The 25155-nt window shown below is 39.2% G+C and overlaps 1 protein-coding gene across 3 annotated transcripts in view; it reads left to right on the plus strand.

Moving 5' to 3' along the window:
* cicb (capicua transcriptional repressor b) overlaps positions 1-25155 on the plus strand; it is a 56212-nt gene that overhangs the window by 14919 nt on the left and 16138 nt on the right. For all 3 annotated transcript variants that reach the window (XM_017469552.3, XM_017469559.3, XM_017469568.3), the window contains 2 exons: positions 23485-23634; positions 23943-24105. In XM_017469552.3, the coding sequence (XP_017325041.2) occupies positions 23485-23634; positions 23943-24105 (313 nt within the window). The remainder of the gene's footprint in view (positions 1-23484; positions 23635-23942; positions 24106-25155) is intronic.

Here is a 25155-nt window from a genome sequence, read left to right on the forward strand (position 1 = left end):
ATAATTAAATAAATAAGCTGGTGTAACATAAAAGCAGAATAAACAATAATTGTATGTTTTTATTCCATTGTATACACAAATCTGCTTTAAAATGAATAAATGCACTAATTTACAAGGCAACAACTGAAATGAATCAAGGCAACAAGCATAAATCAATTATTATCCATTATAATTGATTATAAATTGATTAGTATTGAAAAAGGACCGACAATATATATGTATAAAATAATTCATATTTTTAAACTGATACGTAACTAATTTAACAGACAAGCAAGGTCCTTCTCTACATCTGCATCATTGGCAAATTAACGCTAGGCCTATCCTAGATTCTGAACAAAGTTGTTCACATATCGATTAAAGACTACGAAATTGTATCACATCGTATTATATTGTATCGTGTCAGATTCAGTGGTATTGTCAAACCATTGCCTTTAAATTGAAATTGTATTGTATCGTGTGGAAGCCTAAGGTTTGCACCCCATTTTGCAGATCCTCTCACAGGGTGAGGCGAGTTGCACATGTATCATTAGGAGTTCATTTTGAAATGTGCGCATCAGAAGTCAGACCTCAGATATAGACTTATCACCTATTTATACTGTTGAGTGACAACTGGACATGCAAAGTTGAGTTTGCCTAAATTGGAGGCATGTCTTATTTATGAGGTATTCTATACTTGGATTTAAGCACATTTTTCTTATGCGGTATCGCGTCATCGAGTAGCAGTATTATGTCCAGTATTATGTCCACTGTCTGACAATTTGATGTAACTACAGCCAGTCACTCTGAAATGTGACAACTCAAACTAGCGAATTAAAAAGCAATAAAGTAGCCTACACCTATGCACACGTTATGATTTCATTATTTAATAGCTCGTGACTACAAGTTGTACACACAATTGCCAACATTGTGCACGATCCTAAAAAATAAAATGCTAAATAATAGGATCTGCTGTATGGAGTGCTTTTTTAAACTGACAAATAAAGTTGGAAGCCATATTGTTAAATTAAACTATATATTAGATGTTAGATTTAATATTAGATATTAGATACGAGACTCATATTAGATGTTCATATCAAATATGTATATATGCATTCATATATCTTAGTAGTCTTTTTTTATTTTCCATTTTTAAATTTAAAATTTCTCTTGCTTTTGTGCTATTGAAATTCTATATGTATTTATTGTATGCTATATGTATTACATAGTAATATATCTATTTGATACTATGTGTATTACATTTATTACAATACAGTTTTGTTTGTTTGCATGTGTGTTTGTTTTTTGCTTAAAGGCAAGTGCTTGTGTTTAAAGGTGGTGATGTTGAAAAATCCTGCGTCAGATACCTTTATTCAAGAAAAATCTGAAACCTCATGAACTGTACACAGATGATTTACATTTTTGCGACACCCCCAGAAAATCAATTCGGAAAATGAAGTATGTGTGAAATCCTTTTTGTGAGTTGGAGCAACAGTCCCCAAATCAATTTTGGACTTGAGGTGGTGACTCTGAACATACCACTTATTGTTTTGAAGCTGAAAGAAACAAAAACCAAGCATCCACAAATTTCTACTGAACCTGAAAATATTAAATATGTGAAATATGAAAATAACATTAAAACTGCTCATTTAGAGTCTATCAGATGTGTTTTGGAGTTCAGGTCTATGAATGATGGTCATTTCTGCACCGTCTTCTCTATCTTGAGTAGAGGCTCCGACCCAGCTGAGAAGTAGCCCCATAGCATGATACTGCCACCACCATGCTTCACCATGGGTATGGTGTTCTTGAGATAAGCAGTCTTGTTTTTGCACCAAACATAACTTTTATCATTATGCTTTAAAGGCTCTATCTTGGTCTCATCAATCCATAACACAGTTTGACACATGGTTTGGCGTGATTGTATATCACTTTTTATACAGGCATGTATGTGTGCTTTTTTCACGCTACCCCACAGCCCAGACATGTGAAGAATGAAGACTGTTGTCCAATGCAGGGAGTGACCAGTCCTATAGCGCCTTTAACGTTGCTCCTTTAATGAACCCCTTTAATGCCGGGTTCCTAGGGAACCATGATGTTTGGAGGTGCATCAGCCTCTTGGCTGAAAATTGGGACCCTAGGGTGCCAGGCCCATAGACACAGGTGACATGGTTGAGGGTGCCAAATCTCATTGTTCATTTGGGACAGCAGAGATGCTCAGAGAGGAAACATCCAATATGTTTAGACAGCTAGTAATAATGTCAGTGGGAGCCATGTAGGACCCTCTAGCCTAGCAGAGTTGAAAGAATGAGTCCTGGAGAAGGAGAAATAGAACAAGTTAGAACAAGTATTGGGCATCCTGAGGAAGAAGTCCACCTGCACCTCACCAAACTTTTCACCATATCTGGTCAAATATGGGGGATAAATCTGCTGGCCAAGCGCACCAGGTCGACATAAGCATCGCAGTGCATTCAGCGCAGTGTAGTCTGAGTCAGGCCCGGTTAAGCGCCAGGTTATTTGTAAACCTGCGAGGGCATCATGCATGGAGAGCCACCTATGTGTCTGCGTATGTGATTACAAAATGAAAAACTATATGAAAATCTTGCCTTTCAATGCAGAAATAATAAAGAAGTGGATTAATACTGTCTAGCAGGTCCTAATTGATAGATACCGTGCTATTAGATATTAAATGTGAAAAGATTGGGAACTGTTTGGGATTTTTTCAGATTTTCTCCACAGAAAAAATGAAGTCAAAGACGAAGTGTGCGGAGAATAAAATTGTTCAACTCCATAGAGCCCGAGGTTGTCTGCATATTAGGGACAGCGGATGACTAGCTAAATGCAGGGCAGCCATGCTAATGAGGGAAACCCGTCTGAAGGAATCCAGTAGCGTTCTACGACTAATGCTCATAATATATAAGAAAAGCACACTCACCAAGGGAAGAAGGAATGAGAGGATAGCTAAGTGGAGAGCTCCACACTGTGTTTATGTAGTAAAACATTCACACGGCCAATAAGGAGAAAGATAAAGATTGATATATGATGGCAATATTTATAGTGAATACCATGTCATTGCGTGACCTTGTTGCAAGTGGATGAGGTGGTATCCAGGTCTTATACACCACCCCAGATGATTAGGAGGGTTGAAATAGAACATGAAATGAGTATACTAATTTCATATAACATAAAACTTTATTGTATGATTACCACATATGTTTTATGTCCAAGCTGAATTTTATTTCGTCTAAGATGACAAAGCCGCAGGTTACCCAAGTTTGAGCTCTGTCTCTGCACATTCTCCTTGTTGGAGAATAAGCCTGACAAAAACGGTAGGCAGTACATGCTTTACATGCGTAATCGCATCAGAAATAGACAAAGGTAGGTGGCTAGTTAAATTAGAGGGGAATTAAATCGATTTTTTAAAAATGTCAGCCTAATTAGCTGGCGTTCTGAAGCAGAATTTATGTAGGAATGCTGTATTTATATATAAATTTCTGACAGACTGAAAAGTGAAAAGCTTGTATCAGCCTGTGAGGCTTGTTCTCCTGTTTGTAGAATTGTTTTATCAAAACAACAGGGCATACGGTGCACTCGCATTACAGGGTACCCAATCACTTAGATTGCCGCTTGGCCACTTTTCCGGGTTTGTGTCACTAGCAAACATGTTCAATTGTCCCGAGTAAATATCTAACTATTTGTTAACTATTTAACAAAAAAAAAAAAAAAAAAAAAAAAAAAACTGTTTGGTTGTTAACCAAAAAAAAACCTTTTTTTGGATCCCAAAAAAAAAAACTTGAATCTTTTCAAGTGACAGAAAGCCTGATATGGCTATTATTCATTTCTTTTCTATGTTATATTGCACTAATTTTAGTGTGTGGCTTGACACGACATTACCCCTGCCCAGTGGGTCATTAGTCATTACTCTTGTTTGCATAAAGTTGAACGGGATGATCAGTGTATATTGTTAGTATTTTGTCATCTGCGAGAGATGTAACTATCTTATTTAGCGTCTGAAGGGCAGGACTAAATTAAAAAAAAAAAAAAAGATTTTTAAACAAAATAATAACAATTTACACCGATGATCCTGTTCAAAAGTTTACATCCCCCTGGCTCTTAATGTGTCGTGTTGCCTTCTGGAGCATCAGTGAATGTTTGCACCTTATGTAATAGTCGTGTACGAGTCCCTCAGTCGTCCTCGGTGTGAAAAGACGGATCTCGACATCATATAGCCGCTGCTGGAAGGGGGTCAAATATGCAGAAGATGCTGGAAAAGCAAAGAATGTGCAGATCAATTTTTCTGAGAAGCAGTGGGCAGTTTAACTGCTCAGGACAAATAGGGTATGTAAACTTTTGAATGGGGGTAATTTTTTTTATAAATTCAGCTATTATCTTGTCTTGTGGACTATATGTAAACATCTGTTATGTGAAATATCGTATTCAGGACAGAACTAAATAAACAACAACATGGGATTTTTATGATCACTCTTGTTTTGTTAACAGATTTAAGATTGAGCAGATTCTGCAAGGGGTGTGCAAACTTTTGGGCAGAACTGTAAATTAGGCCGATAAGCTAAAGTTATTAAAGAATGAGAGAAACAAAATGTCGTGAACACATTTGTTTATTTCCAAATCAAGGTATTCATTTGCGAGTTGTGTTTTGTATAGAACCCCCCACTGTTGTCTGTTCGGTCGGGGATTTTTGTGTGTCACACAGTGTTGGAAAAATGGCGTCTCTCACGTCACGGGTGATGGGATGGTCAGCTAGTGTAACCTGAATTTGATTTGGAGATTGTGTCCTTGGGAAAGAGCGCCTTTCTCTTAGTCTTGCCCTTCCTCTGTTCGTGCCTCCTCGTCTAACTCAATCTCTGTACCCTCGTCCTCCTCTCCCTTCTCTCCTTCCTCCCTTTGATTCTTCCAGCCTTGTGCACTGTACAGCAGTAAGCAACAAAGGCCTCTTTACTTACTATTTTTATTTAAGTGTGTGTTCATGTTCACGTCCAGTCGTCCTGTTTTGGAAGCTTATCAGCTGAACCGTGGCTGGCAGGTATAACCATTTCTTACAATAGATTATTATAATGCACTTTATTTATTTATTTATTTATTTATTTAGACATGTAGGTTTGTATGTCACTCTTTGTATTAAATTGTCCACAGCGAATAGAGTGGAATAAAGCGGAATTGCTTTATCGTCGTCGATGTATTTCACATCACGACGTAATTTTCCTTATTTTGTAGAATTACAGACGTTCAGAGAAAAGCTCTTTAGCGTTCGGAGTTGTTGCCGTTGCTGTCTTTTTGTTTTGGGTTTTTTTTTCTCTACTGCTTTTTTGAATTTGATGCTTTTTCTGTGTCACTGTTCCAGAAATACAGGACGAGAGATTAAAAGTGTGCTTAGAGGTGGAGCACTTCACTGCAGGAAGTGCTTTTGCAAGTATATAAGAATTTGCAATAAGACTGAACTGCAGTAAAATCCCGTTAAGAGTTTATTGCGAGTGGATTAAAAGACCACTAAGCTTGAGAAGTGTCAGTCAGAGTGCCGTATCAAAGTGTAAACGATCGTTAAAAACCGGTGGCAGTATTTATTCGTATTCATAACGTTTCATAAGGAATACAAATGTTCGTAATTTTTCATCCATGCAGTTGGCAAAGCATGCAGTCTATTTGATTTGTGCGAGTCATTGTGGTGAATATTCTAACTGGACAGTTTCAACAGTCGTTTAATGTAATGTAGCTGTTGTAATGTAATGTAGCAATTTTAATCGTCCATGCTGAAGAGCGGGAAAAAAAAGGTTCCACATTGTGCATAAATAGTCTTTCGAATAATCTTAATTTCATACCGTACGACATATTTCTGTGAATAAACGCAATTATAACCTACTGCATTATTTTATAAGCATTATTATATTAGTAAATGCAAGAAGTATATTAGGTCACTTTGCGCTAACATACAGGTACAAAGATCGCGAGGGAGTTTTTTTCTGATATGCTCAACTTGGTGTTGTACATACGTCGGGGTCCAAAAGTCTGAGACCACATTGAGAAAGCTGGGATTTTTTAAATTTATTTATTTTTTTTCCCATTTAAACATGGAAATAAACAGAAGGTTTTAGAACTGTGAAATATTTCAAACAAATAATGTAAATGTGTCTTGAATATATAATATTCAAGGTTATGCACTATTGCGAATTAGTGATATCGACCGTGTTAACTGCTTTGTACAAAAGGTCAGATTTCCCTCATGTCGAATCTCTTCTACTGAAGCGCGCGTTCAGACGACACTCTGAAGGATTCGATCTAAAACGGATCGTAAGGTTTCGCACCGACTCGTAGAGTCCGTGCCGGCTCGAGTTCACGCTGTCATTACAGCAAAAAGGGGACGCACCAAATACTAACAAACTCTGAAAATCATCTAAATATTTCAAAGGTTCAAGTTTTCACTCATGTTGCTGTCAATAATATAATTTGTAATAAATAAAAAAAATCGCTGTATCGAATTAGAAAAGAATGCCAAATTGGAGCATTTTCACTAGTGGAATCAGACTTTTGGACTCCACTGTATATGATGTACATGTGCAGGATAAATGTTTGTCCAGAGAAGGAATCCACAAAAGAAAACATTACACCGGTATTCAGATACACTCCAGTGATCACCACACTGATGGGCAAATATTGATTACATTGATATTGATTACATGAATGCTCTTATAATAAAGTAACTCATAAGTTAATTATAATTGATATGTAACTGACAGAGATTAAGTACTCACACACACACACACACACACACACACACACACACACACACACACACAATATATAGCCTTAATTGATGAAAAATTGCATTTATAGTCAAGAAACCAAGTACTGAGGAAAAAAAAAATTCTCATTTCATATCATTAGCCTTAAAATAATGATGAAATAATGTTTAATTCAGGTTTAGTTTACCATCATGATGACACACATGCTCTTTTACAATTGCTTACACACATTACACACAAGAAACGTCCCAACACCGTTCCCAACACAACACAATACCTAACACAATACACAAGTTTTACAAATCCTCATAAACTGCCAGCAACATGACACGACAACAAACCATGCACATAAAAGGACACAATCAGGACATTATTTATATATATATATATATATATATATATATATATATATATATATATAAAAAGATAAATACTGCATACAGGAGGCCTTTTATACTGCAGGTCAAGTTAAGAAGAAATCCTTTGCGCTCTCTCTCTCTCTCTCTCTCTCTCTCTCTCTCTCTCTCTCTCTCTCTCTCTCTCTTTCTCATACTTAAATATTAATCATGTTGAGCCTTTCTAGCCTGACGTTTATTTGAGTGTTGGCAAGACCTTCCTCCTGCTCATCCTCAGTCATTAGCACTACGTTTATCTCTATGCTCACGTTCTCTACCACAGATCCCCATGACGTTTCTGGGGGGGAAAAGTTCGCCTTTCTTAAACACAGTCATTTTCTTTTTTGTTATGATGTAGAACTGCTCTTGTCAGAACAAAATATAATTGAAAAAAAAAAAAAACACGAATAAAGTGGAACGTTTACGGATAACTTCAGGCACAAAGTCATTTCCTTTGCGGAGATAATACAAGTGCTTCTAAAGGTTTTAATGATGGAGCTTCTTGATATTGAGATCTGACGTTCTCATCTCTTCTGTATCCGTTCATTCCACGTTAATATTAAATGGCGGTTTATACTACACAACCCCGTACACGGGTTTGGTTTTGTCTGCACCCGTGTGACTCGTAGTGCTCAGAGTGTGTTTTAAGCTGTGAGCTAAGCCTGAACATCCAATCGTCGTGACTCTGATGTCCGCTCACACCCGTCTTAGAAAATATATATCCCAACAACAGCGATAGCTAATTTCCTCAAGGTTTAACAAGGCTGTTTATTCTGAGGCATCTGACAGAACACCGAGGGTGTGATATAATGATCTCCTGATGCCTACAGCAGAAGGCAACATTCTCACCACACACAGTTCCTTGTAAATGCATGTAATAAAAGTCGACAATCTCTCACACTTGTTTTTTTTTTTTTTGTTTTTTTTTTTGTTTTTTTTTAAATGAATGGACAAAAATAGGATTAGAGGCCTTTAGTACTATAAAATGAAAGATGTCCAGTCATGTGCCGAGTAGTTTTTTTCAGACCTTGATCTCTGTCACAAGAATATTTCACATTCGAATGTGACACAAATGCATTTAATTTGATATAAAGATATTGGATAATGTTTTTCGAGTTACTGTTCTTCTAGAAAAGTGGGACAAAGGAAGATTTTGTATGTAGTATAGCTGGTTGTTGTTGTGTGTGTGTGTGTGTGTGTGTGTGTGTGTGTGTGTGTGTGTGTGAGAGAGGGATAGAGAGAGAGCGAGTAAATGGGATTCTCTGTTTGCAACACAATATTCCCTCGCCCATGCTCCTCATTGATGACACATTATTTAGCGAGCACCTGTGTGTGTATGTGTGTGTGTATGCGCGCCTGTGTGTGGGTGTGTTGTGAGATTTTGCGAGGGGATTTGTGCCTTGCATGTGTTTTTCTGTGTAATGAAACACTTCTTGAAAGATTTATAGAATTCAGTTTTTCAAGCACATCCTTGCTTCGTGTGTGTGTGTGTGTGTGTGTGAGAGAGAGAGAGAGAGAGAGAGAGAGAGAGAGAGAGAGAGAATGTTTGTTTTTTTATATGCTCTTGAGGGCTGAATGTCCCCACAAGAAAAAGTAATCAGACAGCTTTGACCTTGTGGGGACTTTTAGCTGTTCCCCCTGAGAAAAACTGCCTTTTTGCACAAAGACTTCAGATTTTAATTCAAAAACTGAAAATGTTACTGGGGTTAAGGTTAGTGTTAGGTTTAGGTGTAGGCATAGCATTAATTAGCTGCATTAATAACTATGGCAGTGGAAAGTCCTGACAAGGAGGACAATGTGTGTGTGTGTGTGTGTGTGTGTGTGTGTGTGTGTGTGTGTGTGTGTGTATTAAACATGTCTAGGCTCCTGTCTTTCTATCAGCACAAAAGTAACCCTCAGAGGTCTATACGTATTTTTGCCTGACAAGGAGGACAATGTGTGTGTGTGTGTGTGTGTGTGTGTGTGTGTGTGTGTGTGTGTGTGTGTGTGTGTGTGTGTGTGCTAAAAAATATAGTCTTTTAGCTTTTTAGCTGCTGACTGACTGACTGACTGATGAGGAAGCAAATACAAATCTATATATATATATATATATATATATATATATATATATATATATATATATATATATATATATATATATATATATTTGTCTTTCTATCAGCACAAAAGTAACCCTCAGAGGTCTATACGTATTTTTGCCTGTTTTTCCTACTCTTAGTAAAAAAAAGTGTAAATACATTTTAATAGAAATAAAAATGCCCTTGTTTCACATAGTTGTTTTTGGATGTAATTTTTCAGTACAGATAGGTTGATGCAGAATTCTGCTTGGTGTAAGCGTCGAATAAAAAGAGTCTTGTTTGCAAGCTGCAGGTCTGCTGTCTCTAGCACAACTAACTTCCTCCTTGAAAATCCGAACAGAAAATTGAAATGCGACAAGACGAATATTCAAGCAAGTCTCCATGCCGAATAATTCCTAAATTCTCGAGCAGAATCTGAGACACAGTCGTTCATGGCACCAGCGCCATGACTTTTAAGGGTCAGTTCATAGTTCTGTTGATGAAGGACACCCCATCTCTCCCATTCTGTTTCAATGTTCAATGCTGGCCTTTCTTCTCAGCCTCCGTAAATCATATTGTTGCACAAAAAGAAATGTAGAAAATAAATATTTAAAAATATAAATAATAATAATAAAAAAAGGCAAATGCAGCAGCTTCATGAATGGTTTTACAGACAGTCTTTCGTATTTTAAAACTGTCATTTGAAACAAATTCTTTCATGTTCTTAAAAACATTATTCATATTTTTTAAAGTAATGTAATAATTCTAATAATAATAATAAAAACATTTAGTATATTTGACAAGGAAAATATGTTTATAGGTGTACTTAAATTATTGCTACAAAAATATTACAACATAGTATATATATATATATATATATGTATGTATAAACTAAAATACTATAAAGAGCAGTAAACCGTAATAAAATTAAACAAAGCCAATATTTTGGTGTGATGACCCTTTGCTTTAAAAAAAAAAAAAATCTGTGCAGTTTGATAGGGAAATGAGCTGTAAGCATCTTGCAGAACCAAACACAATTCTCCTGGAGACTTTGACTGTCGCACTTTGCTTTTATTTTGTGCAGCAAAACCAAAACCCAGCAGCCTTCATTATAGTTTTCTTTTGTCTGAAAAGTGTCCTCTTATACAATATGCTGCTTGTGTGACATACAAACATTTCATTTTGTGCTGCAAAACTACTGTTTGAAAATCTAAAATATTTTGTATTGACTGAGTAATGTAGAAGTCATAAAATAAAAATCTATAGCAAAGTTTGTGCTAAAATAAATAGGGTGCCTAAGAGTTTGGCAGAGTACTGTGTGTGTGTGTGTGTGTGTGTGTGTGTGTGTGTGTGTGTGTGTGTGTGTATAGGACTATATTGCTACAGTTCCCTTTTAATCTGTGGCACACACGCACACACACACACACACACACACACACACACACACACACACACACATTGTCCTCCTTGTCAGGACCTTCCAGTGACATAATTATTAATGCAGCTAATTAATGCTATGCCTACACCTAAACCTAACACTAACCTTAACCCCAGTAACATTTTTAGCTCTTTTAGTTTAGCTCTGTTATATATATATATATATATATATATGTGTGTGTGTGTGTGTGTGTGTGTGTGAGAGTGAATATGACACTCTGAGCACTTTATTAGGAACACGGGTGCACCTACACATTAATGCAATTATCTAATCAGACAATGATGTGGCAGCAGTGCAATCCATAAGATCTTGCAGATACGGGCCAGCAGCTTTGGGTAATGTTCACGTCAACCATCAGACTGGGGGGAAAATGTGGCATGATTGCTGGTGCACCAACAACAGTTATATTTCTATAACTGCTGATCTCCGGGGATTTTCATACACATCAGTGTCTAGAGTTTACTCCGAATGGTGCAATAAAGAAAAAAAGCACCCAGTAAGCAGCAGTTCTGCAGGTAGAAACACCTTGTTGATGTACAGTAACTCAAATAACCACTCTGTACAATTGTGGTGAGTAGAAAAGCATCTCAGAATGCACAACACGTCGAACCTTGAGGCGCACGGGCTACAACGGTAGAAGACCACGTCAGGTTCCTCTTCTGTCAGCCAAGAACGGAAAGCTGAGGCTGCAGTGTGCACCGGCTCACCAAAACTGGACGAAGACTGGAAAAATGTAGCCTGGTCTGATGAATCTCGATTTCTGCTGAAGCACAAGTAGGATCAAAATTTGGCACCAGCAACATGAATCCATGTACCCAACCTGCTTTGTGTCAACAGTCCAGGCTGGTGGAGGTGGTGTAATGGTGTGGGAAATGTTTTCTTGGTATGCTTTTGACCCATTAATACCAATCAATCATTGCTTGATTGACACAGCCCATTCGTGTATCGTTGCTGATTATGTGCATCGCTTCATAGCCACAATTTACCCATCTTCTAATGGCTACTTCCAGCATCTCAAGTCATCTCAAACTGGTTTCATGAACATGACAGTATCTGCGTTTACATGGACAACAATAATCCCCTCTTAATCCGGTTAAGACCATACTCTAATTAAGAAACTACCACGTAAACAGCAATTTTTACTTACATTAATCTAATTAAGGTCATAATCGAAGTAAGCAGAGTTCGGCTGCGTCCCAAATCGCATACTTTCCTACTACAGGCCTGTAGTGGGGAAAAATACCTGTATGTATCTCGGCTACTATATAGACGGTAAGTACGCGGTTTGGGACACACCCACGGCTTCAAGCAGTCGTCTATTAGCACGTATAGCATGACAAATAATTAACCGCACTTTAAGCGTTCGTAAAATAAATAAATAAAAACACCCGAAACTGTATACGGTACCATAACGAAGACGAAGTGTATGCTGATACGTGAAATTCTGTAGGGACGTCAGACGGCGTGGCGCGGTGACGTAATGACGCGGCTGTTAATCTAATTATGTTGTATAACATGTAAAACGGGAACATGACAGGAGTATTCTAAAAGCGACTCGTGTAAACACCATAATCACATTATTATCTTACTCAGATTAAGGTCGATAATTAGATTACTGCTGTCCATGTAAACGTAGTCAGTGAGTTCAGTGTTCTTCAGTGGCCTTCCCAGTCACCGGATCTGAATCCAGTAGAACAGCTTTGGGATGTGGTAGTACGGGAGATTCGCAGCGTCAAAATCCACATAAAAATCTGCAGCAATTGCGTGATACGATCATGTCAACATGGACCAGAATCTCAAAGGAGTGTTTCCGTGTTTCCAACATGTTGTGGAATCCATGCCATGAAGAATTGAGGCTGTTTTGAGAGCAAAGGGAGGCCCTGTCCAGTATTAGTATAGTGTTCCTAATAAAGTGCTCTGTGAGTGTGTGTATACAGTATATATTGCCAACAGAAAACATGTTTACTTAAAAGTCCATTTTAATAGAAGTCTAAATGCAGTTGCTATGGTGTCACTGAACATTTACGTGAAAAACATGTTTTCGTAGATCTGAATCGTATAATTCTTTGTTTCATCAGACATGGGACTTCAGGGAAAGAATTTGAGGTTATGCGTCATCAGAATAGCCCTCTAGGCATATGTGACGATGCAGGGACAACAGAAAACCTTTAGGAACACGCAAAGTAACCACAATTACTCAGACTTTATCATACGTCTGGTCCATCCGAAGACCTTATCGCTAGTGTGAAATAGTAGTAGTAGTTGTTAATTATTATACAAGCACATATTGCTAGGATTGACATAACTGCCGTGAGATTTCCATTATAAGTGAGTTGAGCTGCAGCGAGTGAGAGGTTTGATTTTCATGCCAGGGTTCTCTGTGCTATACAGCGGAGTAACATGTTGGGAGCTACTGAATATCAGAAGTGTCATGTTCAGGTTCTGTTACCAAGGCAGCGATGCAAAATACGCGAGGTCCACCTTGAGAAAAGAACAAATGTATGTAAAGAACTATGTCACAAACATGCACACACCCATACAATACTGCACATTGTACAAGATATTGTATATTATATAAGTATATTGCACCGGCAACGAAGAATAACGCAATTGTTATGTGGCTCAGGCATTTCGAATTCAAAAGACAAAAGTGTTTCCATGAAGCACACAGAGCAGACATTTTGTGTATTCAGCACTGCCGTAGCAATTAACGTCTAATTGTGATGCACCATCAGGCATATGCATTCCAAAACCTGTATTATGATACCTGCTGTCTTTATAATATCTGATTACTACTTTGTGATTGTTAACTATCAGAAACAATACTTGATCATACTCGATTATCTACTGTTTTTCAACAGTTCTCCATTTTCCACCATGGAAAAGTTCCATATTATGAACAGCATCACTCGTCGTCTCGGAGTAAATCTGGACATTGTAAATGGCAGAAATCTATTTTAAACTTTAAAATCTGTGCCCACTTGCATTATTCAGTTCATCCATTCATCTCTCTGTAATTCGCTGTCTGCTCTATCTTTGTTTTTCAACCAGTCACCTCTCTCTCTCTCTCTCTCTCTCTCTCTCTCTCTCTCTCTCAGAGTGCTGCAGTGCAGAAGCCTCTGGTTTTTCAGTACGATAGTTCTGGAGAATCCTGGCACTGCCACTGCCACACTATTCCCTTTGCATTAAATCCTGTCCCCGGCCTTCGACCTCACAAAACAGGAAAACACCAACAAGCAGAAGTGTCGATACTCAGCACACACTCATGTTCTTGTGTGTGTCGATAACAACATGCGTTCATTAGTCATCTATAAAAGCCTGACTGGGTTTTAACCTTTGCATCAGTTACACTGGAACATTCAATCTGTGTGTTTTAATCACATGAGCTTCTGAGTTTTGGTAATTGTATGTATTTATTTATTTTTACTCTTTCCTCATGTCCAGTCCCGCTCGCTTCTGTTCTTATTTAACGTCCTTGTAGATTTGACACATGCCAGTGCTGCCTCCATGTGGACACGGTATGACATTACACATTACACACACTATAAACACACAAATGCACCATTTCATCACCTGTGCTTTTTCATTTACATTTACTTATTTAACTGATGCTTGTACAGCCAATGCTATTCAAAGTGACTTACAACTGAGACAGGATACAGCTGAGCACTTTATTGAGGATTTAAGGGCCTTGCTCACCGAACCAACCGAGCAGAAATGAGATTTGAACTCACAACCAATACATACCACAATACAAAGCAGTATCAACTTTGACATGACACACTCCACACACACACACACACACACACACACCCTTCCCACAATAACAGCACCCCTTCGTTATCCTCTCCCCTCTTTTCAACATGGCTAGAGACAGGATACTTTGTTAAATATAAAACATCTCTCTCTGTCTCTTTTACTATCTTTCAGGGGCTGGTAAGTGTCGGAGTGTTAGAGGCAGCTGTTACATCAATCTCAGATAAGAGGACATATACAGGCATGACTGACTGAATTATTAGGATTATTTAATTGGTGTGCTTTCAATTAGATGTCTAACATTACATGCTGTTTATTTTTCCAAAGTCAAAAAGCCAGGTAGATGATAACTAGTCACCCAAAGTGGCATTATCAGTGCCTGTGTAACTGTTGCCATGGCAACAGCAAATGAGAAGTTGTGATTAAGTTGCAATTAGAAAAAAAAAAAAAAAAAGTACAAAATTAATTGGATACGGCAACGATGTGCAAAAAGGAGAGTGGGGATCACACTTGTTCTTCTAACTCACTCATGCTAAAAATATTTCTGTCTCTGCTCATGATGGAATAAACTGAAGTCTATTCGTGCTGTTTTCAAGAACACGTTACATGTTTTCAAGAACACGTTATTTATTTCTTTTTAGGAAAACACAAAGCTTGGGTGTTTAGTTCTTTTTCAGCAGTGAAAGGGTTAAGAACTTGTTTACTACAGTCAGTCTTATGTTGAGGCAGTTCATCTTGCCCTGATTGGCTGAACCAAGGAGCTCCGAACAAGCTCATTGGTCAGGATTACAATTGTTCCTGCCCACTGCTGAAAAAGCTCGTCATTGTCAGTTGGTGCACATTGTCAGTTTAAGGAGACATCTTTATAATTAATATTATGTACTTTAAAGAATTTATATTACGAAATGAAGTGTGTTGTGTAGCAATGTCTGCTTTTCATCTCACGCTCGTCCAATGAGAGCAGCTGTGTTTTCACAACTTGTTTTCTCTTCTCCCCCTCCCTGCTCTTCTCTCCTCGGAATGACTCTTGTTCTATTTTTACTCGCCTGACTCGCGCTCTTTCCCCTTCCCACCCATTTTTTCCCTCTCTTTCTCTCAAGCCTTTTACCCACCTCTGGTTTTAGTAGTAAATATCTGTACCTTTCTGTAATGAATAAATAGTATCTAGTTCACATTTTGAAACAAATTATTTTTGTGTAACTGTTGTACGCGGAGGAACGTTATACTTTGGATTGGATGACAAATGTGTATGGAAAATGTAGTCTTACTTTTGGCAATGTACATACACACACATCCTCCTCTCCATAGTGTGAGTATTTGAAATGGCACAGACTGATACTGAGCCCAAGGCCAAGGCCTCATTGGCCTCTACAAACAACTCTTTCAGCACTCTCATACCTAACTGAAACACACACACACACACAAAGTGAACATGCTTTTATCATGCACTAGAGACACTGTGCATACTGGTATCAGAGTTTGAGGCCAATGTAACCTGAGCCATGTGACATCATTATTATCTTGACCTCGGGTAGTTTGGCAAAAACACGAGCATACATTGTGTACTCCCTCTCAGCCTCATCAGCTCAGCACTCTCAGACAACAGTAATGCAGTACTTAGCACAGTATGTAGTGAGTCATTTAGCTGCATAAAGGAAATTTGATACCACTTGCAATGTAACTTAGAAACACTGTTATGTTTCAAATCTGGAACCTTTCCATTCGATTTCTCTCTCAAGTGTTATATAGCTGTCCTGATGAAGACAATGTTTTTAGCCCATAGATCATGTTTATTCCTTCGGACACAGTGCTTTACATATTGGGATGCCGTCTCACTGTGTAAAACATGTGTTATTGATCATGTATTAATTCTCTGTCAGACCCTGTCAGTTTAGTAGTATACAATTTAGTAGTAAATAAATAAATAAATAAATAAATATGCCTAGCAGTGCTGTGTTTTTTTTTTTGTTTTTTTTTTTGGTTCCATGGTAGTGATTTTCTATGGGTGGATATGGCTGTCTGTTCTGACATTTAGAAGTGCATTTAGAAGTGGTTTTGGTGTAAGTAGAAGGGTCAGATGGTACTGTATGGTCAGATGTACTGAGATAAACGTGGGCAGTGCTAGAAGTGCATGCCGTGGGTCATTGGGAGCAATAGAGGAAGTGCACTTGTTAAGATCAGGTTCCAGTAAAGCACTTCCACTTCTTATATTTCTCATACACATATCTGTGTGAGTCAGTCATTTACCAGAAGCTCGAATGGTTTATTAGGCACTTTGTTAGCTAATGGTGTCACATTGTTACATTGACGCTTGGCACTGTTTCGTCCCAACTTGTAGGTTTTACGTTGTCATGTATGGGTAGATAAATGAGGACAATAGTCTGATGGGGATGTAATTAAATATTTGTTGAAGAAATGGAAAAAAAAACAAAAACCTTTTTGTTGGTCTAATAACCCATAAAAGTTATTAGAGGACACATTTTTAAGGCGGGATCAATGCAAATTAACTCAGTGCTTGACCCTGTCAGGTTGTTCTTGTTGGCTAGTAGATCACCACGAGCTTCTACGTCACCAGTGTAAAGTACGGTTCCAGTGTAAAATAACAGTTTTTTTTCTTTACCTCACTGAATACTCAGAAGCTGCCTTTTTTTTTTTTTTTTTTTTTTGGACGCACCGTTACAGTGAAGCGCCAAAGGACGGCCCTAATTTGCATATGACTGACATTCCAGAGCACTGTGGACCAATCAGAAGGCGAGGCGGCCTCGCGACCGGGGTGTCAGCGTGGACCAATCGCAGCGCGCACTTGAAGAGTACAAGGCGGGTCACGGGCTGGGCGAGGTTCACACACACACACACACACATACACACATATATACACACTCACTCACTCACTAGAAGCACACTAATAACACACACTCGTAGAACCGAAAGGGGGCAGTCTACTGTACAACAAGAGGAAGAGGGAGTGAAAAGAGAAAGAAAAGAAAGAAAGGGTTCGTGAAGCGAGCGAGGGTGAGAGGAGAGAAAATCGAGAGGACGAGAGAGAGAAAGAGAGAGAGAGAGAGAGAGAGACAGACGAGGCTAAATGAATGGTGTTGTGATCCGCTGACTTTTTACTACGAAGGCGTAAGGGAGCGCGCGGGGAGGAGAGCGGCTGCGGCGAGGCTCGCGCTCGAGCGGCCCTTTATATGACTGCAGACTCGGAGTCCACACGGCGCTCGCGCTTCACATCCGTGATCTCCACTCAGCATCGCACTGGAGCATCTTCACTCCAACACACTTTAATTATCTCGGTGTCGTCGGAGCTGTTAGGACGAGCTGGACTCGTGTGTCTGTGTGTTTTCCTGTCTGGCATGGTGTTTTTGAGTGCAGGAGAGAGTTGAGTGGCGGCTATATGAACCTCCCGGATGACAGAGACTCAACTAAGATTTGTGTGTGTGCGTGCGCGCGCGTGCGTGTGTGTAAGGGAGGGGGCACCAAAGGAGGGCATTTAAAAAATTAGGATTTTTTTTTTTGTTGTTTTTGTCTGTTTCTTTCTTTCTTTAACCGTGATTCGGTTTCAGTCAGAGTGGTGTTAGTCGTGATCAGAGGAATCGCAGTGGATGAGAGGACACCGGACATGTGTGCTGTCTGTATTCACTGTGTGGAGCAGAAGATGTACAGTATAGCGCGTGTGTTACGCTGAAAGGCTTTAGCAGGAATTGCTGCTGCTGTGTGTGTGTGGTTTCGTTTAGTCACATGATGGGTTATAGTTTGTTGTAAGTCAGTTCACAGAGTCACACTTCTGAAGGGGGGAACAGGTTGCACTTTAGTGATGCTTTGCCTCGTTTAGTCTACACATCGTGGACGGTGTTGTTTTTTCTTCTTCTTTCTTTTTTTTTCTTTCTTCCTCCCTCTACCTTAGTTTACATAATCAGACCCGACTGAGCCGTGTGTTGGTTAGTTTTGAAGTGTTCTCGGGTGTAAGGTTGCGGTGAAATGAGGGCGAGCTCGGATTGCCCGGTTGCGGGTAGCGGCTCAGGGGCGTTCCCAAGGGGACGAACTCAACCGGTGCAGCGCCGCTGCAGCCAGCACCACCATCATCATCACCACCGCTACTGCTGCTACTGAACCCGCGGCATATTTCCACACTCACACACACCTCATTCAAAAATAGCGCTAAAACCTAGCCATATATCATTCACATGATCGGTCAGGCAGACAACAGTGTAGTACAGCGGTTAATTAATTAATAATAGTTCCAACAATAGCGCTATTATCACACACACACTAGCTAGCCCGATGTGTCCCCAGTGTTTTTATCCTCTTAACATTCTAACTTCCTTACATTCATGACACATTGATGGGTCAGTAGTGTTATTTGTGTCGAGTGTTTGTTCAGTAGTGTCCCGCTCCAGGGACTAAAACTGTTCAGACCGTGTGGTGTGGCTTCTCTCAGCCCCCATCGGTACACACATTTATTATTGTTATTCATATTCATATTCTTATTAGCATGCTCTCATGCTAAGCTAGCTCAGCTCTGGATGATAAGCCCTGCTTTGACGTTTTCCTTGAATAATTCAGAGAGTTATTCACAAAGTTTGAATGTCTTCAGGGTTAGTAATGTTTTGTGATTTGCCTGAGTGGTTGTTGCTGTAGCGGTTCGGTCCCGTGTAGGGGTTGAGGTTAGCTGGGGTGTCAGTTACGCGAGTCCGGGGATGAGCGAGAGGCCTGCTTAACCCTCTCACCGCCGCGCCGAGCGCTACATGTAAACAAACAGGCGAATAGAGAGGGCGTTAGGAGAACTTGGACCAAACAAACAAACAACGCAGATCTTCCAAACCTTAAGTTATATATCTTGGTGACTTTGGCCAACGTTTTCTACGTGTACTGTGTTCATTACGAATGCTTAGCTGTTTGTAAAGCCACTCGGGTTTATGAAAGAGAAAGCTAGCCTTGTCGAGTTGTTTTGCGGATTCACAGAGGCTTGCTTTTTTTTCTTCTTCTTTTTTTCTTTAGGTGTATTTTAAGGTGGACGTCCTCCTACCTGAGCCATAATTTTTTTTGTTTAACAATTGTAGAGGAAATTACCCAAAGATTACTACCCATCGGGTGTAAGAGGGACCAGAGTTATAAAACTAACCGTGTCGTCTGTTATGGCCGTTTGTTTTCATTCGTGCACTGACCATCACCTGCCAAGGACAACGACCACGAAGATGCTGCCTTTTAACTAGAAAGCATTCGTACTGTGTGTGTGGGTTTGGTTGTTGTTTGTTTGTTTGTTTGTTTTTTTAAAATATATATACCAAATGGGAATTTAAACAACTTCCGCTCCAACGGACATTTTAATAAATGTTAATGAAGTTTCTATAAAGGCAAGAGGCTCAAGACTATTTTATCAACCAACCATGTTTTCCTCGGAAACACCGCAATATCTACGCCAAGGACTTAGCATGTTCGGTCAGTTACCATCATTTAATCCGTTTTAATATATATATATATATATATATATATATATATATATATATATATATATATATATATATATATATATAGTAGCCCACTTTTGTTTATTTGTTGTGTTCTTTAGAGCTAAATGTTGTGCTGTTGTAACTCTGTAGTGTTCAACTGACAGCTACAGCCTAGTTGGACCACTGTAGTTCCAAAAAATCAGTGTAGGTGTTATTTCAACACGCACCTACATCCTAGCTACACTCCTTGGGCTTTTTAACCATCTAGGTCACTTTGTATGGCGCAGGCTCCCAACCCTGGTCCTGGAGTACACAATGTCCTGCACGTATGAGTGTTTTCACAGCTCTCAAGAAACCTAGTTCAACGTTACTCGTTGTTTAGTGAACAGCGCAGGACCAGGGTTGGGAACCTGTGTTGTAGGTGAACAGGGTGTCTGGAAAGTCGGGAACCAATGACAAAACGTCGAGAAAAATCCGCCAGAACACGATACAGTGGCTGAGAATATGCATAGAGCGTAATGATTAACATGTAGATCATCTGTTGTGAAGAATAAACACAGAATGATGTATACGGTGGATTAGTGATTGGTACGCTTGCCTCGTACCACCAGGTTTGGGGGTTTGAATCCCGTCTCCACCCTGTGTGCGCGGAGTGTCCACGTTCTCCGCGTGCTTCAAGGGCTTCCTCCGGGTACTCCGGTTTCCTCCCCCAGTCCAACGACGTGCTGATTGGCATCTCTAAATTGTCTGTAGTGTGTGTGATTGTGCCCTGCGATGGGCTGGCACCCCGTCCAGGATAGGCTCCAGTCTCCCTGTGACCCCGTGTAGGATAAGCGCTATGGAAAATGGATGAATGGTTCCCAACCTTTTTGGACACCCTGTGTAATTAGTGATTGTAGCCCATTAGCTGCTATGCATAATTTGCTGGCCCCTTTCTACCCCATCCATCAGTGGAACGGGAAAAGGTTACCACACACTAGATATTATTTCAGGAGGTGGTCCACTGTCAGCACAGCAGACATGCTGAGATGGTAGTGGGTGTTGCATGGGTACGAGTGTGAAGGATGCTGCAGCTGTGCTGATTATAAACCCACTATCCAAACAATATCTGGTGGTCTCTTTCCATTGGTGTCTGTTGTAGAGTGGAGCTTACAAATTGTGCATAGCAACAGACTGAATATAGTTAATAATACAGTCAGGTAAACTCATAATCAGGTAAGTAGAGAAGTAATGAATCTCGTATTGTTTAAAAAAAAAAAAAAATAGTGTCCTTTTTTGTGTCCTATTGTCATGATCATATTCTTTTATACCTTTTTGCATGCAGGTTACTCATGAATTTCTGATTATTATTATTATTATTATTATTATTATTATTATTATTATCATGGCAAGCCAGATTCATTTGCTAATTTGTAGCTCTGTTTTATTACCATACTTTTAAACAGAATGCGGTTGCTTATTTTTTCCACAAACAAATTATTTTATTGACATGTAAAGATATAAAGTAAATATTAAATGCTGCATACTAGTATATTAAAAGCTTCCAGACAAAGCTTTTATTATATATTTTATTTATATATTATATTATATATTTATTGTATGTTAAAAGCTTCTAAAACGAAAATGTGTAAATATCCCTTGCATACAAAGTCTAGGTGCAACAGTTACATTTTAATGCTTAAGCACTAACTATTAGTTCATGACTATTTGAAGTGGATATGTTTTGTTTCGTAGTGTCTCTTCATGTTACGGATTTTGATTAGCGCCAGATCATTGTGAACAGATCAGATGCATCTGTTTTGAACTTGACACCAGACAAATGAAAGCGTACTTCCCTGTCCAAATGTCTTTAAACACTGTTTTCATAGTCATCTTTCTATATTTATTTATTTATTTAAACAAGTTAAAATTGTTAGTTCACTGATCAGACCGGAGAGGGTAAATAACATGTTAAAGTCTGTGAGAACTCCCGACTTCCTGAGCTAAGGTCTCCAGCCCTGTAGCTAGTCTTGGTCCGATGAACTGCTTACAGTTAAATAAATTGCAGAAATGCATGTGATTGGATACATTGCAACATCAGATCTGGTGCAGAATCGGAGATATTTCATGTTTAGAAAACTAGAGTTACTGAATTACAGCAGTTTCTTTAATGCTTTTATTGCCTATGCTACACTATATTTATGTACTTGGTTTGGTGTGCTGAACGCTTTGCTGGGTCGGCATATGGACTGCAGGCTACCGATTGTCAATCCCAGTTCTAGATATTCTGGTTATATAGCGTGTTTGTGTGTGTATCAGTGATGCACAGTTGGGTGGTTGGGGTACCATAATCAGGCCTTTGGGTCTTGTTTAGTTTCTATTTACCGTTTCCTCCGTAACTATTGGTACGGCAAGGCCAATTAATTTGTTGTGCTGTACACCAAAGACATTTGGGCTTGCGATCAAAAGATGGATACGAGACGAGAGTTTAGCATTTCAGCTTTTATTTCCTGGTATATACATCTGTGTTTTGGATTGTAATGAAGTTCCTCCCAATTAATTTGAATGCATTTATCTGTAAATTGTCAGACAAAATATTTCTGTAAACTTCTGAATTCATTCTGCTGTTACCATCGTGAGTTACATCATCAGTACAGATTAGTGAGAATATTCCAGAAGCAGCCATGCAAGCCCAAGCCCTGACACTACCTCCACCATGTTTCACAGATGAGCTTGTATGTTTTGGATCATGGGCAGATCCATTCTTTCTCCACACTTTGGTAGAGGTTAATCTTGCTTCCAGGACATTTGTGGCTCGTCTCTGTATTAATTTGTGAATTCCAGTCTGGCTTTCAGATTCGTACTGCTGATGAGTGGTTTTCTTCTCGTGGTATGGTCTCTACATTTCTGCTCTCGAAGTCTTCTTCGAACGGTGGATTGTGATACCTTCACCCCGCCCTGTGGAGGTTGTTGGTGACGTCACTGACTGTTGTATTTGGGTTTTTCTTTACAGCTCTCTCAATGTTTGTCATCAGCTGTTGGTGTTTTCCTTGGCCGGCCCATTCGATGTCTGTTGCTCAGTACACCAGTGCTTTTTGTTTTTCAGACTTTCTTTTCCAAATTGCTGTATTGTCTATGCCCATTGTGCAATACATCTGAATTATTTTCCCTCTTTTTTTCAACTTCAGAATGCCTTACTTTTTCTCCCATAGACAGCTCTTAGATCTTCATGTTGGCTTATCCTTTTTTAACAATAAATGCAGTCTTCACAGGTGAAACTGAAAGCTAAAACCAAGAGTAGATGTTCAGAGCTATTTATTGTTTAAAAAATCAATCTAACAGGACACACCTGGATAACAGGAAGAACCTGACAGTCACATGTTCCACTATTTTTGCTGACCTACAAATTGGGCGGTCTGATACAAAAAATGTGCTATGTTTTATGTCGTTTAACAAGTTTACATATTAATACCAGAAAATAGAAGCTGAAATTCTAAACTCTCTTCTCATAGCCATCTTTTGTTCTCAAACCCAAATGTCTTCAATCTACAGCAAAAACAATCTGGACTTGCCATTCCCATAGTTTCAGAGGGGACTGTAGGTAAATTGATTTAATGCATTGAGTTGAGAAATGTGAATCGAGACGGCAATAAAGGACTGTTATTCTCTTTTTCGTAGTGTGGACTAATGTGGAGCCTCGCTCGGTTCCAGTGTTTCCTTGGCATTCGTTGGTGCCGTTTCTGGCACCCACCCAATCAGATCCATCGACACAGCCTGGTGAGGGCCAGCAGCCTGTCAATCATTCTCAGGCTGGCACCCTTAAGAAAGGTAATTATTATATTTAGATGTGCAGTTTATCCGTCAGATTCACTAAGAACCAACTGGACTGTTTAGTCACAGTTTTCTATAAAGAATTGCTTTTCTCAGCACCACAATTGTACAGTGTATTTTTGGATTCATGTTATCTTTGTGTTTCTCAAACGAGCATTGGTACACGCTGTAACACTATCTGTAAGTTATCCATTACCTAATGTCACAGCTGACCTAATGATGATACTGAAATGGAACATTTCAGGTGAGATAAAGTGTGATAAATGTTGTCAGGTTACAGACATAATCCTTTTTCTGTCTTTTAGAGGCCCAGGGTGGTGCGGTGGTGAAGGAGGTCGTCGAGGGGGCATCAAACCCTACTTTGCGACCTGCTCCCTCTATCGATGACCTCCCCCCAGAGAGAGAAAGAGAGAGGGAGACGGAGAAAGAGAGACCAGACAGTGAAACAGAGAGCGATGTCGATGATCCGTGAGTGCTCCATCTGCGTCTCTGTGTGTGTGTGTGTGTGTGTGTGTGTGTGTGTGTGTGTGTGTGTGTCTGAGTGTGTGTTGGAGGCTGCAGGATCCTTGTGGTGAACACTTATGTTTTTCAAGGCCACACACAGGAAGCAGATAGCTAATGCAGTGCTAATCTTGTATACTGGTTTATGCTGAGCTTAACCCTTTATACTCCAAGCTTATTATTCAGTTGTTTATGTCACAGCATATTAATCGAGAAGTGTTCTGAATTAATCAGTAACATTGCAGGAACTAATAGGGAATGTTTGTAGTTACCAGCATGAGTAATGTAAAGACTGGGGCGTTTAAGGAGCTACGAAATCACAATTACACAGTAATAATTAACTATTGGTGGGGGGGAAATACCTGTGATACACAGTAGACATTGTTTCTATGTGTATCTTTGGTACAGCTGCTATTTAGTTTGTGACTTGTGAGAATACAGCTCCTAGACCCTACCCAGTGAAGCCGTATTACACGGAGATCTATTTATTTAGCAGACACTATTATCCAAATCAGCATCCAAGTAGGACAGCGCTTCTTTTCCCAAAGCATTGTTAAAGCTCAGTGTAACCATTTAAGCTATAATATGATGTTTGTTCTGCCATTTAAAAAATATCTTTGCGTTGCAATGATTTGGGGAAATAGGTTTGTTCCAGGGCAAAACATACCCAGACTTTCTGGCAGTCCAGGTTATGAACTCATAATCTTTTGGTCACTAGCCTCAAACCTCGAATGCTCATCTAGCACTGTGTAGTATCATTCATATTTTGCCAGTTTTTAATTGCTTTTTTTTTGTAACAGCTGGTTTCAACAGAACAGATGACTACTGCAATGAGGTGTGTGTGTGTGCGCGTGCGAGTGAGTGTGTGTAATCAGATGAACATAATGGCAACTCCGGGAGAGAAAAGCAATCCACTTTCAATCCTGTATGTGTGAGGGACAGGAGCAATTTAGGTAATGAGTCGTAATTTGGATATACTCAACCCAAAAAGGTTTATTCGCACATTTTTAGATCTAA

The sequence above is a fragment of the Ictalurus punctatus genome, chromosome 1 (genome assembly GCF_001660625.3).
Source record: "Ictalurus punctatus breed USDA103 chromosome 1, Coco_2.0, whole genome shotgun sequence".
Lineage (NCBI taxonomy): Eukaryota > Metazoa > Chordata > Actinopteri > Siluriformes > Ictaluridae > Ictalurus > Ictalurus punctatus.